The 21,381-nt window shown below is 42.4% G+C and overlaps 1 protein-coding gene across 1 annotated transcript in view; it reads left to right on the forward strand.

The window, feature by feature from the left end:
* Nucleotides 1-21,381, forward strand: part of gtf3c2 (general transcription factor IIIC, polypeptide 2, beta) — a 141,854-nt gene that overhangs the window by 727 nt on the left and 119,746 nt on the right. The window contains exons 2-6 of the mRNA XM_084314182.1: nt 3,945-4,078; nt 4,949-5,009; nt 6,314-6,848; nt 12,628-12,770; nt 13,268-13,425. Of these exons, the coding sequence (XP_084170308.1) occupies nt 4,007-4,078; nt 4,949-5,009; nt 6,314-6,848; nt 12,628-12,770; nt 13,268-13,425 (969 nt within the window). The 5' untranslated portion in view covers nt 3,945-4,006. The remainder of the gene's footprint in view (nt 1-3,944; nt 4,079-4,948; nt 5,010-6,313; nt 6,849-12,627; nt 12,771-13,267; nt 13,426-21,381) is intronic.

Below are 21,381 nucleotides of genomic sequence, written 5' to 3' on the forward strand. Positions count from 1 at the left end.
GCTGCTGTTCGAGGCGGAAATGGGAAAAGACACAGGCGTCACGCAATTGGGCGCACATGTCACATGACCAGAAACGTCAGTGGCCAATGAGAGAGCGTCTCCGCAAACTGCGGCTACGAAAAAAAATTACGCAAAAACGCATGTAATGTAGCGCCAGGCTGAGCTACAGCACGTTAGCATCGCGACAACAGTAACCACCACCACGATGACAAAGCTTTAGTCCCGCTGCTGTCATCATAGCATCATATTGTGTACTTATTGGGGATAGATCGGTTTAGCTAACTATCGTTATCGAGGTCATAGTCATAGGTTAATAAAACTGGACGGTGAAATGTCGTTTTGACTGTTATAGCAGCAGGCGTGGCCACCGTATAGGAGAGTGTTGTCAAACTGACGTTAGCGTGCCGGGGCCGGGCTGTGTGATCGATTGATTGATTGATTGACAACTTTATTAACAGATTGCAGAATGGGTACAGTACAGTACGGATCAATACACACAATTGTCAATGGGGATGCAGACAAGAGAAAGACTTTCGTCTTGTTTACATGATCAGGGTCCCCCATTTTCAATTCATCATAAGCAGTACACACACACGTCAAGTCAAGCCCCCCACACACTCTGCTCATCCACCTCTCTCACTTTGTTTTACTCTGTGTTTTTCTGTCTGTCTCTCCTCCCTCTATCTCGTTTCTCCGTTTCCTCCCTCTCGTTGAATTGATTGATTGATTGAAAAGTTTATTAACAGATTGCAGAATGGGTACAGTACAGTACAGCTCAATACACACAATTGTTAAGGGGATGCAGACCAGAGAAAGACTTTCGTCTTGTTTACATCAGGGTCCCCCATTTTCAATTCATCATAACATATATGACATACATGACATACAGATAGACAGTACTGCTACATCTATACATTTATGACATATCAGATTTGCAAATACAGTACTGTTTGTGATACAAAAGTGTCCAGAAAAAGAGTGTATATACATTTGACGTAGAAACTGTACATTGGAGGAGGTTGGGTGGGTGGTCGCGTAGTGTATCTTGTAGACCAGGCCCATTGCAAGTTGCTGTACTCTGTCGTCTACTCTAAGCCATCCTAGGTTGTCAAAGTGGGCAGGGGTGAGGTGGGTTCTAGGAGTCAGGTCAAGCAGTAGTCTGACTAGCTTGTTTTGAGATGTTTGTAATTTGTTTTTTAGTGCCTTTGAGGTGCTTTGGTACCATGAGGTGCAAGCATAGTCGTAGTACCCTTGAATGAGTGCTCCTGCTAGAGTCTTCAGGGTATTCTTGTTTACCAGAGAGGAGATCCGGTACAAGAATCGCGTTCGTTGGTTGACTTTTTTTTATTACATTGGATGCCATTTTGTCACAGGAAAGATTAGCCTCTAGGATGGAACCCAGGTAGGTAATTTCATCTTTCCTTGTGACAATATTGTCACCCACTGTAACCGAGAAGCCGTCGGTCTTGCTGAGTTTGTTATTTGAACCGAAGAGAATGGACTCTGTTTTGCCCATGTGTAATGATAGTTTGTTGTCGGCGAGCCATATGCAGATTTTGCCTAGTTCCGAGCTGAGGGCTTTTTCAACCTGTAACTTGTTCTTGTCAGAGACCAGCAGGGCTGAGTCGTCCGCAAACAGGAACAAGTTGCAGTCACAAGCTGACGACATGTCATTTGCATAAATTAGGAATAGTAGCGGTCCTAGTATGCTTCCTTGTGGAACACCACAGCTCACTGTGAGGGGGGGGGGATAGGGTACCGTTTACCTCCACCATCTGTTCCCTCCCCTCCAGGTAGGATTGTATCCAGCTCACTGATAAACTATCAAAACCAATTGCTTTTAGCTTGTCAATCAGAATGGTGTGATTGACAGTGTCGAAGGCCTTTTGTAGGTCCAGCATGACCATGCCGCAGTATTTGCCCGCGTCCACCTCTTGTTTGATGTGGTCGTTCAAGTAGAGAAGACATGTGTCAGTGGACAATTGTTTGTTTGTACAGTGTCTCCCCCCCCCCCCCCTCAATGTACAGTTTTGCTTGTTTATACAGTGTGCCCCCCCCCCCCCCAACCACCTCCAATGTAGATTACCCAGTATGGTTGTCAATATCCCAGTGTACCCAACCCCCCCCACCCAACCTCCTCCAATGTACAGTTTCTACGTCAAATGTATATACTCCCTTTTCCTGACTCCTTCTGTATCACAAACAGTACTGTATTTGCAAATCTGGTATGTCATAAATGTATAGATGTAGCAGTACTGACTATCTGTATGTCATGTATGTCATATATGTCCTGATGAATTGAAAATGGGGGACCCTGATGTAAACAAGACGAAAGTCTTTCTCTGGTCTGCATCCCCTTAACAATTGTGTGTATTGAGCTGTACTGTATTGTACCCATTCTGCAATCTGTTAATAAAGTTTTCAATCAATCAATCAATCAATCAATGGAGTGGGATGTTCTGAAGCCAGATTGGAATTCGTAGATTAGATTTTTTTCCGCAAGGTACTTTTCGATCTGTTCATATACTATTTTTTCCATGACTTTCGAGATGGATGTAAGGATAGAAACAGGGCGCTGAGGGCGGTAGTTGCCCGGGTCTAATTTGCTGCCCTTTTTGTGCAGGGGTGTTACTCTCGCAATTTTGAAGTCCTTGGGGACGTGTCCCTGTTTTATGGAGAGGTTTATTATGTGTGTGATGACTGGGGTGATGGCTGCTGCTGAGTCTCTGAGGAATTTGGAGGGGATGTTGTCGTGGCCAGTGGCCTTGTTTGGTTGGAGGGCGCTCAGTTTTTTGAGTACCTCATCTGTAGTTACCATTTCCAGTTTGAAGTTGTCTTTGTGGACGCCTAGGTTCTTGTAGTATGCTACTATGTGTTCTACCCCATACTGCCCTGAGTGGGAGGGTAGTTTGTTTACCAGTGTTGTGGCTATGTTTGTGAAGAAAGTGTTTAAGTAAATTGGCTACATCCAGCTTGTCTGTGATGAGCGTGTTGTCCGTCTTTATGTTTATGTTTGAGAACCTGGTTTTAAGTTTTTTACTGCAGCCTAGTTGATTGTTGAGTAATTTCCAAAGTTCACATGGTTTATTTTTGTTTTCCTCGGTTTTGTCATTGATGAAATTTTTTTTAGCAGTTTTGATCATGGAGTTTACGTCATTTCTTAGTCTGTTTCTTTCTAGTTTGAGTTCAGTCACGTGGTCTTGGAGTTCACTGCTCGTGCTTTTGGTAAGCTTTGACTGACTTTTACGAAACTCAGAGCATATTTTGTCTCTGGCTTTCATAGCGGTCAGTATTTCAGTGTGCATCCATGGCTCAGTGCGATTTTTTACCCTGGTGGTTCTTAGGGGGGCCATGTTGTTTAGTATTGATGAAAATTTGGTTTTGAAGCCAAGCCAAGTTTCTTCAACCAGTGTACCATTGAGTTCATCTGACCAGTCCAGACTCTCCAGTTCAAGGTTAAAGGCCTCACTAGAGTAGGTTTTGAGGTCTCTAGATGTGACTGTTTTGTGACAGCCAGCCTTTAGTTTTAGCTTTTTGCGGGTACAGAATATCATATAATGATCACTTAACCCACATGCTATAACCCCTTTATTGGAGATCTTGGACTTGTCAGAGGTCAGGATGAGGTCAATGGTAGTCTGAGTTGATTCACATACCCTTGTGGGTTGGGTGATTAGCTGACTGAGGCCGTGCAGATCACAAAACCTATTGAAGGATTTGAAGACGGGTGCATCTTTTTGTTGCATATCCGTGTTCCAATCCCCAATAAGAATCTTTTCAGCATCCTCAGCTCCAGCTAAGCACACATCCAGAGTATCATAAAAGCCAGTTTGATCTGGCGGTCTGTATATTGTGCCGACTAGAACAGATTTTGCCTCTTCCCTCTGTTTCCTCCCTCTCTTTGTCTCTCTGTGTGTCTCTCTCTCTCCCTCTCTCTCTCTCAGATGATGGAATGAAAGATGCTTTCACCCCATTATAGTTAGCACAGCAGTACGGTGTGTTGTTGATGTCTGGCACTGTTGACCCCACCGTGGATCAACCAACAAGGCAGGAGGACATACAACTAGCAACCATACTGGTACTGATATGTGCTACACAATCTGTTCACGACTGTGTTCATGCTATCCCTTGGGAAGTGTACGGCTTCATTGGCATGATGATGATGATGATGATTAGTAGTAGTATATAAATACTATTAGCCATTAGTAGTAGTAGTATATGAGTACTATTGTTATTAGTAGTAGTAATAGTTGTAGTAGTATTATTAGTATGGTATTAGTATTATATACACACTATTATTATATACATACCGTAATTCCTCTAATAGTAACCGGTATTCAATTAAAAACCGGGTCTCTATTAATGACCGGGTGCGCTGTTGAGCTAAGCAATTATAAGCCGGCCTCCTAATACAAGCCGGGTTTCATGTATATTAGAGTTATTGTTGTTATATGCTGGCCTGGCTGTGCAGTAAATACCATATAATGGTATGCTGTTAATGTTTACCAAGAGAGTAAGCCTACCTCAGAATTGTATAAAACGAAGTTATTATTATTATTATACCAGTATTGTGATTGCACTATTTTACTTTATTTTACTTTTTTTGACCACCTGTAATTGCACTGTTTACTACCGTATTTCATACAGTACTTGCTTGGTTTCAATAAATGAACCCAGTACATTTTACTGGGTTCAAACTGACACAAAATGTTGATTTATTCATTATGATCTGTTTGAAAATTAGAAATATAGGCCTCTCTCTTATACATGCCTCCTCCTAATACAAGCCTGGTATCCGCTACAGTTGAAACAAATACAAGCCGGGGTTACTATTAGAGGAATTACGGATTATCTAACTAATTATATTTGTTTATTTTGTTGTATAAAAGTCAAATAGCAAAGCAAAGTGAGACTGCTAATTATTCTGTGCGCTCTGGCTCTCACACAGACGATGACCTCTGAGGAAGCAACAAACGGGAAGCCTGTGGATGCTACCGTTTCAGGACAAGGTGATCTTGTGTTAAAATTAAGGAACCCTAGGTGTCTCTGACACATACAATATAACTAAGAGTAGAAATGTAAGTTTGACAATTGATGTTTGTGATTTGGAGCAGGGTTGCTGTCTGACTTTATTTTGAGAAAACAATCAAGTTACGTTGCATGTGGGTTCTGTGCTGGACTCAAACCCACAACCTCGATGTCGGCAGCCCGGTGCGTTAACTAAATGAGCTAACGGTGAGGTGAAGTTAGTGGGTGACATATTATACTTTTAAAGAACAACTTGTACCAGCAGAACTGTCATATATAGGACATATCTCAAATAAAAGTTTAGCTCAATAGGCAGATATTATTTAATATTTATGCCTTTTATACTTAAAGCTGCAATAGGCAACTTCAGATAAATTAGATAAAGAGTGAGTTTGCCTGCCCAGCAGAAATAAGCCCATGCACACGATTTCCCACAGACTCCCAGAGGCACCAGTAGCTTAAAAAAATAAATAATAATAATAATAATAATAATTATAATAAAAATATATTTCCCTTGTGGTTCTCTTTGTTCTAGCCTTTCTATTAATGTAAATTAAACAGGCCACACAAAACGTAATCCACAAACACACTTTCTCTGCCGAAAGACAGATTTTTTATTCGTTATGTGTTTAAATTTAATCATACTATAGAGCTCTAATTATAAACAATGAAAATGTGCCTTAAACGTTGTGCTAATCACGGTAGCCGCCATACCATATCACCAGTTAAAAGGGCACATCACCAAAAAACAATGCTGATTTATTTTGCACATAGTCTCACACTCTCACAAACTCTAAACCATTTTGCACACTGGTAATTACAGCTCAATGCAATTATATGGTAGCATTCCCTATAAAACAAGGTTGAATTTTTTTTTAATCTCCCATCATTTCATGGTGCTGTAATTGACTGAACACAAGGATTCAGTGTCCCAGATGACATCACCGGTGGCCATGTTCAAACTCATTTACTCTCAATAACTGTCAAACAAATTGAACGTGTGCAAAACTGTTTAGAGTTTTTAGATGTGTGTGAGATTATGTGCAAAATAAATCAGCATTGTTTTTGGTGAAGTGTTCCTTTAAACTAAGAGGGAAACAATTAGAGACCTAGGAAAGAGAATGAGAATTGTCGATACAGATTTACATAAAAATGTTGCTTTTTAATTCTGTGTTGAGATTGTTACACCCCTAACATAAACTGACTCATCGTTACCACGACAACTTCCTGTCTGTTCATTGTATTTGGTGAATGAAGTATTTATTCCTGTTCTGGTTGTTCACAGAGTCGGAGTTGCCGTCCAAACAGTCCTCAGAATTAGCTCCCAGCTCATGGGGGCGCCAGCGGAAGAAAAATCCCAAATTCTCCGACTATAAGGTTGACGAGGAACCTGACGTTAAAAGGTCTCCGCTGAAGCGGCCCAGGAGCACCCGCATCAAGAAGAGCCCCAAGGATGGCGACTGGACCCCAGCGAAGCGTCCGGAACAGAACCACGGTGAGACCGGGTCTGTTGAAGAGAGCCCACAAAAGACTCCTAAGAGTCTCAAGAAGACTCCCGCCAAAAAGAAAAAGGCCAAAAAGAAAAAGGCCAAAAAGACTCTCACCAAAAAAAACACTGTGACAGAGGAAGTCATTCTGGCCACGGAGGCAGGGGGCGCCGATGCTGAGCGGCAGGAAGAGGAGATGCCGAAACCAAAAAGAAAGTACGTGAGGAAACAGAAGATCGAGGTAGTGACGCCTGCTGAAGCCCCTGCAGTTGTGGAAGAGGAGGAGGAGGAGCGCACGCCTTGTGGTCGGCCCAGGAGAGGAGCAGCTAAGGCGTAGGTCCCGTTCTGCTTCCCTTTAGTCACTTACAAGATGGAAACGTACGCCTTTCACACCGGCAGGGCTCCGCACCGGTGCCGGTTCCCGAACCTACTCTCGAACCGGCCGGCGCTTTCACACCGGAAATAATTGGTTCGGAACGCGAAAAATCGGTGCTCGGCTGGAACCGAAAATGTTTTGGTTTTTCCTTGCGAACCGTGACATCATCAGTAGGTGTGTCATATTCTAGGTCAGGACAAGCGAACACGGCGAACAGCAGAGGTTCGGCATTGCACTCAATCGATCCATTCAACAGGAAGTGATTTGCGACTGATCTCAAAATGAGATTAGATTCCAATGTATTGTTATTATACAGCACAAGTACAATACACCAGCCAACTAGAGTGGATAAATAAATGCTCCAGAAATAAATATGCGTGGAGAAAGGCTTAGTGAGCCTCGGCGTGCAAGAAGCACACACACACACACACACACACACACACACACACACACACTGTATACGAAATGAATCGTTCCAGCAAAGTAGGCTTCTATTATTCTAATGACTTGTTTTATTGGGTATCATAGTAGTAAGTCCTACTGTAGAACATGACATATTAGCATGACATCTGATCTATTAACTCTTTGACGGCCATAAGCTTTCCCCATCTGCACTGGCTAGCGCCAGCTTTTCTTGACCATTTTCACGATATTTCACGATCTTTGCGGAGCTATTGTATATTCTATATTATAGCTATGGAGACAATAGTATGGCTCATTTGACAGACACTATTTCTAGTCCAACATGTAAAAAAGAGTTTGTTTCTACACACTGTAGTTTGTAGTTTATTACACGCTAAACATCGCCCATTTCCAAAATAATCCAGTATTTTTCCATAGACCGTGAGAGAAGACGTGTTCTAATCTAGTTGATCCCCTGAAACCCCAAATACTCCCAAATCAAAGGTATATATATATATTGGGAGTATTTGGGGTTTCAGGGGATCAACTAGAACGATTTGGGCTTATTGCATATAACACGTCTTCTCTCACGGTCTATGGAAAAATACTGGATTATTTTGGAAATGGGCGATGTTTAGCGTGTAATAAACTACAAACTACAGTGTGTAGAAACAAACTCTTTTTTACATGTTGGACTAGAAATAGTGTATATATATATATATATAATATATATATATATATATATATATTGTGGGGCGGCTTTGGCTCAGGGGTAGAGCGGGTCGTCCAATGATCGAAGGGTTGGTGGTTCGAATCCCGCTCAAGCCCATGTCCATCCCATTGCCGTTGTGTCCTTGGGCAAGACACTTAACCTACTTGCCTCGTATGAATGTGTATGCATGTGAATGAATGTTGGTGGTGGTCGGAGGGGCCGTAGGCGATGATTATTCGCCACGCTTCCGTGAGTCTGCCTCAGGGCAGCTCTGGCTGCAATTGTAGTTTACCACCACCGGGATGACTGTGTATGAACGAATAATGGACTCTGTGAAGCGCTCTGGGTGTCATGAAGAGCGCTATATAAATCCAAGCCATTATTATTATTATTATATACCATGTATACATGTGCCTTCACAAAATCATCAGGGGGGGGGGGGGGGGGGGGGGTAGTCTTACCCTGAAAATGCAATCGTTAGAAAAAGCTTGGTTTAGGTCCGGTAAAATAAGACACTGTGATCGTTATGGAAACATGTTTCAGGTTCGGTTTGATTGATTGATTGACTGTACAACTGTACAAGCAAAACTGTACATTGGTAAAATAGACATAGAATATACCTTACCTTAGCCAGAAGGTACTCCAAAAAGAATAATTCCAATGATCCCATCGGTGATTGCGATTACTCGTTTATATGTAATTACTCGTGTTTACGGGAAACTATAGGTTTTCAGGCAAGCAGATCTCCTAGCGATTTCTCTGCAAGAGCTCCTCCCCCTCAGAGCGAGTCTTGACAGAAAGAGATCAGTAGAGACAATGTCTGAACTGGACTATCAGAGTTCAAAAGGTAGGCGATACTGCCACCTGTTGAGATTCGATCGGCATTGCAATTCTAACGTAGGCAAATGAGCCAGGGACACCTAGAATGATCTGGATGACCGTTTAGAATGGGGATCAAAGGAAAAAGATCAAAGGATCCAAAAACGAGTTTACTCGTTATTGCCGCTCAAGCGTTGGCACTTGGCGGCGAAACACGAGTTTACTCGTTATTGGCCACCAATGAGTTAATGCCCATACTGAACGACTGCGCAATTTGCTCTTGACAAGTATAAACTATGGATTAGTCAGTTGCAGTCAACGTCAGCTCTTTAGCTCAACTGGTTAGTGCGGCTGCTTGTGGATCCTATGGTCCCAGGTTCAAATCTCTTGGTTACACAATTTTCTTTTTTTTTATTTCATTCATTTATGCATTTATTTATTTATGGAGCATTTATTTATCCACTCTGGTTGGATGGTGTAATTGTACTTGTGCTGTATAATGACAATACATTTGAATCAGATCTCATCTTGAGATCGCTACCTGTTGAGTACATGGTGCAGATGCAATGCCGAACCTTTAAAGCTGTTTTGCACACGGCACATTTTGCAACTGTTGTGTTCATATGGTTGTGTTGTGTTTACTTCCGCCTTTGATGATGGAGGACGGTGGAACGTTGGTTCTGCTTAAATAGGTGTAAACGCGGGCTGGTTTGCCAGAAAGCACCAAGGTTTAGAGTGATAACATGTTATAATGGGCACTGATTGGACATGTTATAATGTGCAGTGATATAACATGTTATAATTAGTCCTGTCGGGCGATTAAAAAAATGTATCTAATTAATTACAGGATTTGTAATTAATTAATCTAATTAATCGCATTTTAATCACATTTTAGGCCTGATATTTTAAATTTTATATTTCAAATGGCATGTGTCCGGATGGCAGAATTCAGTACTGTATCTAGTCTACAAAACCTTCTGTTTAATCATCTTCCCTTTATTCATTTGCTTAGATTTTTCAGGTCTGGTAAATTTTAGCATGGTGTTATTCACAGTCAAAAAAAATTTAATTGATATTCTCATTTGGTTCATTACAATTTACTCAAGCCTAGTAACAGACACAGTATGGGAATACATTCCCTGAGATCCATAGATGTCCCTACAATCAGATACCAAGAACATGCAAATGGACCATTAAAAAAAAAAAAAATTGTAAACGTTTATTCTACGTTCTTATGGAATGAATGAGATTAAAAAAAGAATTTTTGAATTTTTTATAAATTGAGTTAATTTTCATAACGCGATAATTTGCTGTGTAATTAATTAATCGAATTAACGCGATAAACTGACAGCCCTAGTTATAATGGTCCGTGATAGATTATAAAACATGTTATAATGGTCCGTGATAGATCATAGAACATGTTATAATGGTCTGTGAACATGTTATAATGGTCTGTGATAGATCATAGAACATGTTATAATGGTCCGTGATAGATCATAGAACATGTTATAATGGTCTGTGAACATGTTATAATGGTCTGTGATAGATCATAGAACATGTTATAATGGTCCGTGATAGATCATAGAACATGTTATAATGGTCTGTGATAGATCATAGAACATGTTATAATGGTCCGTGATAGATCATAGAACATGTTATAATGGTCTGTGAACATGTTATAATGGTCTGTGATATATCATAGAACATGTTATAATGGTCTGTGATAGATCATAGAACATGTTATAATGGTCCGTGATAGATCATAGAACATGTTATAATGGTCTGTGAACATGTTATAATGGTCTGTGATAGATCATAGAACATGTTATAATGGTCCGTGATAGATCATAGAACATGTTATAATGGTCTGTGATTAGGGATGGGTACCGAATTCGGTACTTTTGAGGTACCGAACCGAAACACGTCGGTACTACCGAGTATCGAATCAAGTGAGAAACCAAAAAAAAAATAAAAAAAAAATAAAAAAAAATATTTTTTATACATTTTTTTTTTTTTTTTTTTTTTTACTTTTTTCTTTTCATGTCAACGTTCACACGCACAATATATGCTTACCTAGGATTTGACTTGATTCAACAACAAAGCAGTCGGAGCAATGACAAGCCGAAAACTGTCGAAATTGTAGTTATTTGAAGTTTGGATTTTTTTTTACGACTGAGGTAGGTAAATAAAATTTCGACAGTTTTCGGCTTGTCATTGCTCCGACTGCTTTGTTGTTGAATCAAGTCAAATCCTAGGTAAGCATATATTGTGCGTGTGAACGTTGACACGAAAAGAAAAAAGTAAAAAAAAAAAAAAAAAAATGTAAAAAAAAAATTATAAAAAATATTTTTTTTAATTTTAATTTTTAATTTTTTTTAAAGTACCGAAAAAAGGTACCGTTGGGTACCGGTATCGATTCACAGGTACCGGTACCGGTATCGGTTCAAATGTGAAAGGTACCCATCCCTATCTGTGATAGATCATAGAACATGTTATAATGGTCTGTGATAGATCATAGAACATGTTATAATGGTCTGTGAACATGTTATAATGGTCTGTGATAGATCATAGAACATGTTATAATGGTCCGTGATAGATCATAGAACATGTTATAATGGTCTGTGATAGATCATAGAACATGTTATAATGGTCTGTGATAGATCATAGAACATGTTATAATGGTCCGTGATAGATCATAGAACATGTTATAATGGTCCGTGATAGATCATAGAACATGTTATAATGGTCTGTGATAGATCATAGAACATGTTATAATGGTCTGTGATAGATCATAGAACATGTTATAATGGTCCGTGATAGATCATAGAACATGTTATAATGGTCTGTGATAGATCATAGAACATGTTATAATGGTCCGTGATAGATCATAGAACATGTTATAATGGTCTGTGATAGATCATAGAACATGTTATAATGGTCTGTGATAGATCATAGAACATGTTATAATGGTCTGTGATAGATCATAGAACATGTTATAATGGTCCGTGATAGATCATAGAACATGTTATAATGGTCTGTGATAGATCATAGAACATGTTATAATGGTCCGTGATAGATCATAGAACATGTTATAATGGTCTGTGATAGATCATAGAACATGTTATAATGGTCTGTGATAGATCATAGAACATGTTATAATGGTCTGGGATAGATCATCGAACATGTTATAATGGTCTGTGATAGATCATCGAACATGTTATAATGGTCTGTGATAGATCATAGAACATGTTATAATGGTCTGTGATAGATCATAGAACATGTTATAATGGTCTGGGATAGATCATCGAACATGTTATAATGGTCTGTGATAGATCATAGAACATGTTATAATGGTCTGTGATAGATCATAGAACATGTTATAATGGTCTGTGAACATGTTATAATGGTCTGTGATAGACCATAGAACATGTTATAATGGTCTGTGATAGATCATAGAACATGTTATAATGGTCTGTGATAGATCATAGAACATGTTATAATGGATAATGGTCTGTGATAGATCATAGAACATGTTATAATGGTCTGTGATAGATCATAGAACATGTTATAATGGTCTGTGATAGATCATAGAACATGTTATAATTGTCACTGATGGAACATGTTATAATGGTGTCTGTGATAGATAGATAGATAGATAGATAGATAGGTAGATAGATGGATAGAAACATTTTAAACACATGGTAGCGCTAGCGCGTTGTCATAGTGGCGCTGTACCCCTATACCATTGTTTTGGGAAAGCCCTGGCATCCTTGTCCCCCTAACATCCCGTCTCGTTCCCACAGGGCCTTGAAGTACCTCCACAACCTGGCCAAGGTGCTCAGTCAAGCCAATACAGACTGGGGGTCGGAGTCAGACAGCTGGAGCTCCAGCCCACAGCCAGAGACAAGGCCGGAACCAGAGGACTTAAAAAAAAAAAAAATAGGAGGTGTAGTACGACGGTTCTCTATCTACCTGTTGGTTCATCACCCCTAAAAGCAGACCGATGACTGTTAACGACTGCTGTATAGTGTGTTCTTTTTGTTACAGGCATTTCTTTCATTTATGCCTTCACTTACCTACATTGTAATCAAAAGTTTCATAGGCCAGTTATGCATGCAACTGGGCGGGCGCTCCAGCAGCACACCATATAGCGCGCTGAGTCGCCAAGCGGTCGACCCGGGTTCGCTTCCCACACCCAGTGACCATTTGCCGCATGTCTTCCCTACCTCTCCTCCCGTTCTCCCTCTCTCCTCTGTCGGTCCTGCGTGGCCAGGAAAAGCTGTAAAAATGCTAAAATAAATCTTACAAAAAAAAAAATGCATGCAACTTCGATAGCACAAAGCCAATGAAACGCATTAGAATGTTTGATACGATGTATGGGTTTTCACATTATTTCACGTGAGAAAATAGTTCTTCTAATATAATTGTGTGTGTTGGCGTCAGGGAGGAGGGGTAGGAAGAGGAAGCTTCCCGCCTTGGACAGCGACGATGTCATGGACGACGAGGACTTCATCCCCAACAAGAAGGACGAGGAGGAGGAGGAGGAGGAGGAGGAGGAGAGCGAAGAGGAAGAAGGTCACGACTCAGATGATGAGCCTGAGGTGAGTAGGAACATTTCAACATGAATATCTCGGATGTAAGGCCACATGACAGTCTGTTACCATAACCTTCATATGAACAGTGGTGTCAAACCTAATTATCTTAAAATAGTAAGAAAACGCTGAACGTTAACAGGTTAAATAGGCCCATGATGTATCCACACCCCTACCTGTGAGGGAGGCATCCGTGTTTCTTTTTTTATTTCTTAAAAAAAATTTCTACCTTTATTTAACCAGAAAACGTCTCATTGAGATAAAAAAATCTCTTTTACAAGAGCGTCCTGGCCAAGATAGGCAGCAGCACAGTTACAATGTGCTGGATTCTAGGGCTGACCTTCGAAGCTTTTTTTGGCAATCGAAGCTTCGGGGCCGAGGTTCGATTTTAATTCGAAGCTTCGGGATTTTTTTTTTATTATAATATATATATATATATATATATTTTTTATCTTATGTTGTGGGACTTGTACAGCACTTTGGTAAACTTTGTTGTTTTTAAATGTGTTCTATAAATAAAGTGGATTGGATTAATTAATTAAGTAGCCCCTTTCGTGACTGTGACGCAGCCAACAAGGTTTCACTCGGCTGCGCTGCCTGGGTGCAGTGGGGCTGCTCTCACAGCCAACGACATGACATTACATAATTATGTTGCAACCTTCGTCTATCAAGCAAACAATTATATTATATTTAATTTATAATTTATAATTATATCAGACAATGCACCTACAAAAGCAGATGATTACAATTAAATTAGCCAACTTGGTAACACATTAGTCATAGCAGCATAGGCATAGCCTTATTAATGTTTTGTGTGGCGTCGCCGTCGTGTACAACGATACTTATGTTTTTTAGGTGATTTGACAAAGTTGTTGTAGAGTTGTGATATGCCATTTTCTTCTGGCATATCTGGCACTCTGCTTTTTGGGCATTGTCTTTGCATATTTTAAAGTGTAACCACACGTCTGATGACTTCTTCGTCGACATGTCTGCTGCACATGTCCTTGTTGTTTTCAACACAGATAATCTCCACGTGCTTGTTGTAGAGAGGTGGAGTCGAGGCGCCGCTTACTTTCGTTTCATTGGAATGGAGGCGCAAGATTTTGGAGGCAAAAAAAACTTCGAACGAAGCTTCTAAGTATTTAAGACAGCCCTACTGGAATCCATAAAACTTAGAAGTGTTTATACGATTATAACCGTGCTCACCATAACACCCTCGGTTAGCAGGGCGTGATTTCCCCAATATTTGAGCACAATTATCATTATGTCTTTATTATGGCCCGTAAAGGTGATCTAGAGCGCTTAGATATCCTATATCACTCCGCCATTCGCTTCGCTACCAATGCCCCCTACAGGACCCACCACTGCGAGCTATACTCCCTAGTAAACTGGCCCGCCCTGGAGATTAGACGCAACATCCACTGGCTGGCCTTTGTATATAAAACACTTCTAGGCCGTAATCCCCCTTACCTTACTCGCCTAGTCCACCCTCGTCCACTCCCAAATGACCACACCCGGTCAGCCACACATATCCTGGTAAACGCCCCCCATGCCAACTCCTCACAAGGCCGTTCCTCCTTTCAGTAAGCAGCAGCTGATAGCTGGAACACACTACAAAAAACCTTAAATATGGAAACGTTTATTTCAATTCGATTGTTTAAGGAAACTTTAACAAACTCCCTAGAGCACTCATGTAGATGTTTCTCCATGTGCTAACACCATGCTGCCACTATTGTTCTGTTGTCCGCCAGTTGTTGTTCAGTTCAGTTGTTGCTCTGTATGTATGTCCTGCCTTTTTAATAATGTTCCTTTGTGTTTTATTTTTATTTATTTGATTTTATCCCCCATCCCCTTTCCCCTAGGGGGCTTTTTACCCCCAAATAGGCCGTTATTGAAAATAAGAACTTGTTCTTAATTAACCTGCCTATTCAAATAAAGGTTTGATGATGATGATGATGTCTCTTAGGGGTGTAACGGTACACAAAAACCACGGTTCGGTACATACCTCGGTTTTGAAGTCACTGTTCGGTACGGGTTTTCGGTACAGTGGGGGAAAGTTTGGCTTTCCATATTCCACTCAGGGGTGATGTAGTGTGCAGTAACTAATTGTACTTGTAGGGCTGTCAACGAATATTCTATATTGAAATTAATAATCGACTTGTAAAGAAAAGAACAAATTATAATAATTATATTAGATTGTGAAAAAAAACAGCCCCCGGTGGGCGGTTAACAGACCGTTGTATTTGTTCGGTACACAGCCGTTCGGTACGGTACACACTGAAACAGTTCGGTACGGATACATGTACCTTTACACCCCTATTGTCTCCGTTACGATGCGCACGACTGGCCTGAAATCCCCTTATTAATAGCAGTCCCAGCGGGACTACCGATATCCTATAAGTCCCACTAAGTGAAGACACATTCTGTACTTCACCCTGCAGCCGAGACCAAACTGTTCTCTGTTGAGAGACGGAGGCCCTGAAAGAGTTCAGATTCATACCTAGACATTCCTGTTTGGGAATCGGTGAACTGTTGTTTCAGTGTTTACTGTAAACCCTGAAATGAGAGGCCAGTGTTTCCGTGTTCTCCATCACTTGGAGAATCCGATTTGACTTGGAATTCGTATACATGCCCTAACCGAAGGTCCTCGTTCTCTCTGGTGGTCTCTTGATAAACTGTCTCCATCACAACTGAGAAGGCTGGTGGTCTCTTGATAAACTGTATCACAACTGAGAAGGTGGTCTGTGGTAGGGCTGAGCCCAAACGTTCGAACTTTCGGACCTGCATTCGTTACGTTGGCATTCGAATTCTAAATCAACATTTTAATTTTTAATTTTTTATAATTTCTTTTTTATATTTGTCTATTCATTCTGTTTAAACCAATGGGGGTTTTCTTTACAGTTGCAGATAAAGATTAGGCTACACTAATATTATAGTATTAAAACTGATGAGTTATATTCATTAACACATCCAGTGCCGTTCACGAGAATTCTCGTTTCTGTGGCCCAACGGGTTGTTATTTCTTTTATTCACTATTTCCATTCATAATCCATTGAGGGAAACTATCTAGCTTGGTCTGTCCGTCGATCTAAAAAGTCCGGTCCGGGTAGGCCTGCCGCGATAAGCAATAAATCGATTAATTGCCGCGATAATTAAAATGAATGCAATGATTTTGACGGGCGCGATTAATTGCTATTTGCGCGTTTGTTTTAATGAGGCGGACCCAGTGCCCCTTGTCAGTCACTGTCCGTGTTGGGAGGCGGGCCGCTGGCTTTACTACAGAGCACAGCACAGGAGCTCCGTGGGGCTAACGTTACCCCTCATTGTGTCTATTCTACTAGCATTAACGTTACTCATACAAACAGAGTAAACACAGTTTTCAATCAATCAATCAATAACAACATTAACGAGACCCTCGTTGTGTCTATTCTGCTAACGCTAACGTTACCTCTCATTGTGTCTATTCTACAAGCGTTAACGTTAGCTAGGCTGTCTATGCTAACGTTAACGAGCATTAGGCTAACAAGCTGTAACGTTACCAGTCGCGTCTATTTGCTAACGTTAGCATTAGGTAATAACCGGTTTAAAATGGATGGTGATTACCTCACGTTGTGTCTATTCTACTAGCATTAACGTTACTCATACAAACAATCAATAGCGAGTTATATTGATCACGCTATGTACGATAGCCATGCTAAAACGCTAGCACAACATTAGCACCTAACCTAACAACAAGCCTTAACAAGTCAGCGATCTTTTTGCGAGACTAAACTCTCCGCTCGGTGGCAAATTGTGTTGATGTCGGTTTTGTTTAATCAATAAATGAGGCAGAATACACAGTGACTGTATCCTTTGTTTATTGCACTTGTGCCTGCTGCAAACATAATGATTATGAAATCCTAGAGACGCGTCTCTATTCAGTGGTCTGCAGTGTTTCACGTGACTTTTCTGGTACCCAAAAAGTACCTGATAATCACAACAATACTTCCGGTCCGGTCGGTGGGCTTCAAAATAACATTTACATTTACATTTAGTCATTTAGCTGACGCTTTTATCCAAAGCGACTTACAAGTTCTGTACGACAAGCCATCAGGAAGGGCACAACTCTATCAGCTGAGTAACAATGTTCATCAAAGTGTTGAGTGCTACAGTGTAGGTTAGTTTATTAGGACAAGTGCATGACAGTATGGTTAGTTAGGGTTAGGTTTTTTTTTTTTTTTTTTTTTTAATTCAGATAATGGTTGAAGAAGTGCGTCTTTAGTCGACGGCGAAAGATTGGACGTGTTTCGGCTGTCCTAACTGGGGTGGGTAGTTCATTCCACCATTGTGGGGCAAGGACTGAGAATAGGCGACTTCTCTTTGATGACCCTCCCGGAGCTTGGATAGGAGTAGGTCTGAGGCGGCCAGAAGATGCAGAGCGTAGGGGTCTTGAGGGTGTGTAGTTAGAGACCATTGACCGGAGGTAGGCGGGAGCGGTTCCCTTTGCCGCACGGTATGCTAGGTCGAGGGCCTTGAAGCGGATTCGTGCAGCAATGGGGAGCCAGTGCAGGTCCCTAAGAAGTGGGGTGACATGGGCCGACTTCGGTAGGTTTGAGATCAGGCGGGCCGCTGCGTTCTGAATGAGTTGAAGAGGCTTAGTGGCAGTGGCCGGGAGGCCAGCGAGCAGTGCGTTGCAGTAGTCGAGGCGGGAGATGACTGTTGATTGGACGAGGAGTTGGGTGGCTTCTTTTGTCAGGAAGGGGCGGATCCTTCTGACGTTGCTCAGGAGGAATCGGCAGGTTCTGGTTGTCGCTGCGATGTGAGCAGAGAAGTTCAACTGGTCGTCGAGGACAACACCAAGGTTCTTGGCGGTCGGGGACGCGGTCACAGCTGCATTCTCGACTGTGATGGAAAGGTCGGTCAGGGGGGAGGATTTGGCCGGCAGGTGGAGCAATTCTGTTTTGCTTAGGTTCAGTTTGAGGTGGTTGGTCGTCATCCAGGCGGAGATGTCGGACAGACAGGCCGAGATCCGCTCAGAGACGTGGATATCTGAGGGAGGGAAGGAGAGGAAGAGTTGAGTATCGTCGGCATAACAGTGGTAGGAGAAGCCATGAGACGTGATAATGTTACCCAGTGATTTAGTGTAGAGGGAGAAGAGAAGGGGTCCTAAAACCGAGCCCTGGGGGACACCCGTCCGCAGGGGGCGGGTGGCCGACAGGGTCCCTCTCCATGACACTTGGTAGGAGCGGTCATTGAGGTATGATGACAACCATGTCAGCGCAGAGCCAGCCACTCCCATTCCTGCGAGGGCCGCGAGGAGGATCTGGTGGTTGACTGTGTCGAAGGCTGCAGATAGATCTAGGAGAATCAGGACAGAGGAGAGGCCTTTCGCTTTTGCTAAGTGAAGTGCCTCTGTGACCGCAATGAGGGCTGTCTCTGTGGAGTGACCAGTCCTGAAGCCTGACTGATTAGGGTCTAGGAGGTCATTCTGTAAGAGATAAGCAGTAAGTTGGTTGGATACAGCATGTTCAAGTGTTTTAGAAAGGAAGGAGAGAAGAGAGACAGGACGGTAGTTGCCTATGACGGTAGGGTTCAGGGATGGTTTTTTTATGAGGGGCGTGACTCTGGCTTGTTTTAGGGAGGTGGGGACCACCCCCGAGTTGAGTGAGGAGTTGATGGTTGCAGTTAGGAATGGGAGGATGTCTGGTGCTATGGTCTGGAGGAGTGGGGAAGGTAGCCGGTCCAGCTGGCATGTAGTCGGACGGTTCGACGTTACCAGTGTCAGGGTCTCGGCTTCTGTAATGGGAGAGAAAGATGACAGAGTGAAGGATGAGGTTCTCGATTCAGCATTTGGAATGGGTGGGGGTTGGGAGAAGGAGCTGCGGATGTTCTCCACTTTTTCCTCAAAGAAGATCGCAAAGTCTTCGGCAGAGAAAGATGAGGGAGGGGGGGGTGGGGGGGGAGTGAGGAGGGAGGACATGGTAGCATGCAGTTTGCGAAGATTCTTGGCAGAGGCCTCGATCCTATGGTGAAAGAAAGAAGCTTTGGCATTAGTAATGGTTTTGGAGAATGTTAACAAGAGGTTGTGATATGTGTCGATGTCAGCAGTGAGGCGTGACTTTCTATACTTCCTTTCAGCTGCTCTCAGGACCTGTCTTTGTTCTCTCACTGGATCTGTCAGCCATGGACTGGGTGGGGAACGGCGGGCAGGTTTCTCAACGAGGGGACAGAGCTTGTCGAAGGAGGTTGCAAGGGCTGAGAGGAGGGTGGAGGTTGCCATCTCTGTGGAGAGAGCAGAGAAGGTGTCACTCAAAGGTAGAGTGGATAGTATGTCAGAGGAGAGGGTGGAGGGGGATAGGGAGGGCAGGTTGCGTCTGAGTGAGACGGTTTGAGTTGGGGTGAAGACCTTTCGGTTAAGCATGAGAGTTAGTGAGAAGGATATGAAGGAATGGTCAGATACATGTAGGGGAGTTACCGTGGTGTTAATGATACTGGAGTTACGGGAAAATATGAGATCCAAGGAGTTGCCTGCTTTGTGGGTGGGAGGCATGGCAGTGGGAGTCAGGTCAAATGATTGTAGGAGGGAGACTACTATGACTGACTGAGATGAGTCAGGCAGGTTGAAGTCGCCCAATAGAAGGAGAGGGGTACCATCTTCCGGTAAGGAGCTTAGAAGCATGTCCAGCTCATCTGTGAAGTGATCGAGCGGACCTGGAGGGCGGTAGAGTGTAACAATGGTGAGATTGAAAGGATTAGAGACAGATACTGCATGATATTCAAAAGAGGAGAGTGACAGTGCTGGGAGGGGTGTTAAGTTTGTAGTCCATGAAGGAGATGTCATGAGGCCAGTGCCTCCACCCCGCCTGGAAGGTCGAGGTGTGTGAGTGAAGTTATAGTTTGTAGATAATGCTGCAGGTGTTGATGAGTTATTGGGGGTTATCCAGGTCTCAGTTAGAGCCAGGAGCTGCAGATTTTGACTATGGGCGTAGGCAGTAATGAAGTCAGCTTTCTTGACTGCTGATTGACAATTCCATAGGCCTCCCTGTACTGTGACAGGTGTATTAGTGGCTGTAGGAGGGTAGGATAGATTAGCCGGGTTGCTAGCAAACTGCCGTGGGTGGGTTGAATCTGTTCTGGGGGAGCAGATTGTGGATATGAGACACATTGTGGTGTCAAGAGTGGCAGGGAGGAAGTAGAGAAATAGCAGAGTGGGAGGGAAAGGGAGATTTTTCAGCGTGGAGTGTAAGATAGGACTAGGGTGTACTTAGCACTAGGTGGATCGGTGGATTCCTCGGCGGCTAACTCCAGGAAAACTCCTCTTTGTCCCTCTTCGTTTCTCGACGCTTCGCTGACGCTAAGCCAGCAGGCCTTTAAATCCCTATCACTAATTAGTGCTTTCTAACACCTGGCCCTTAATGGGTCACTTAAGGAAACAAAATGGCCGCTTTAAACACGCCCCTTAATCAAGTCAGCTGGTCAGGTCAGCAATCAAGTCTCAGTTTAAAGATATTACTAAATTACTTAAAATGTCTTACCCTGATGCAGTGTAAGTCTCTCAGTGAATGAGCTGTCCTTCCACAACAGAATGTAGTACAGAGTGATTCCAGGAGAGGCTGAGGTTCTGCTTTTAAGCAGTGACAGGGCTCTGAGATCACACTCAGTACACAAGTGCTGTCTTTAAGCAGGAAGCAGCTTTTAATGGGTCACTTAAGGAAACAAAATGGCCGCTTTAAACACGCCCCTTAATTAAGTCAGCTGGTCAGGTCAGCAATCAAGTCTCAGTTTAAAGATATTACTAAATGACTTAAAATGTCTTACCCTGATGCAGTGTAAGTCTCTCAGTGAATGAGCTGTCCTTCCACAACAGAATGTAGTACAGAGTGATTCCAGGAGAGGCTGAGGTTCTGCTTTTAAGCAGTGACAGGGCTCTGAGATCACACTCAGTACACAAGTGCTGTCTTTAAGCAGGAAGCAGCTTTTAATGGG

Source organism: Notolepis coatsorum, assembly GCF_963971535.1.
Source record: "Notolepis coatsorum genome assembly, chromosome: 5".
NCBI lineage: Eukaryota > Metazoa > Chordata > Actinopteri > Aulopiformes > Paralepididae > Notolepis > Notolepis coatsorum.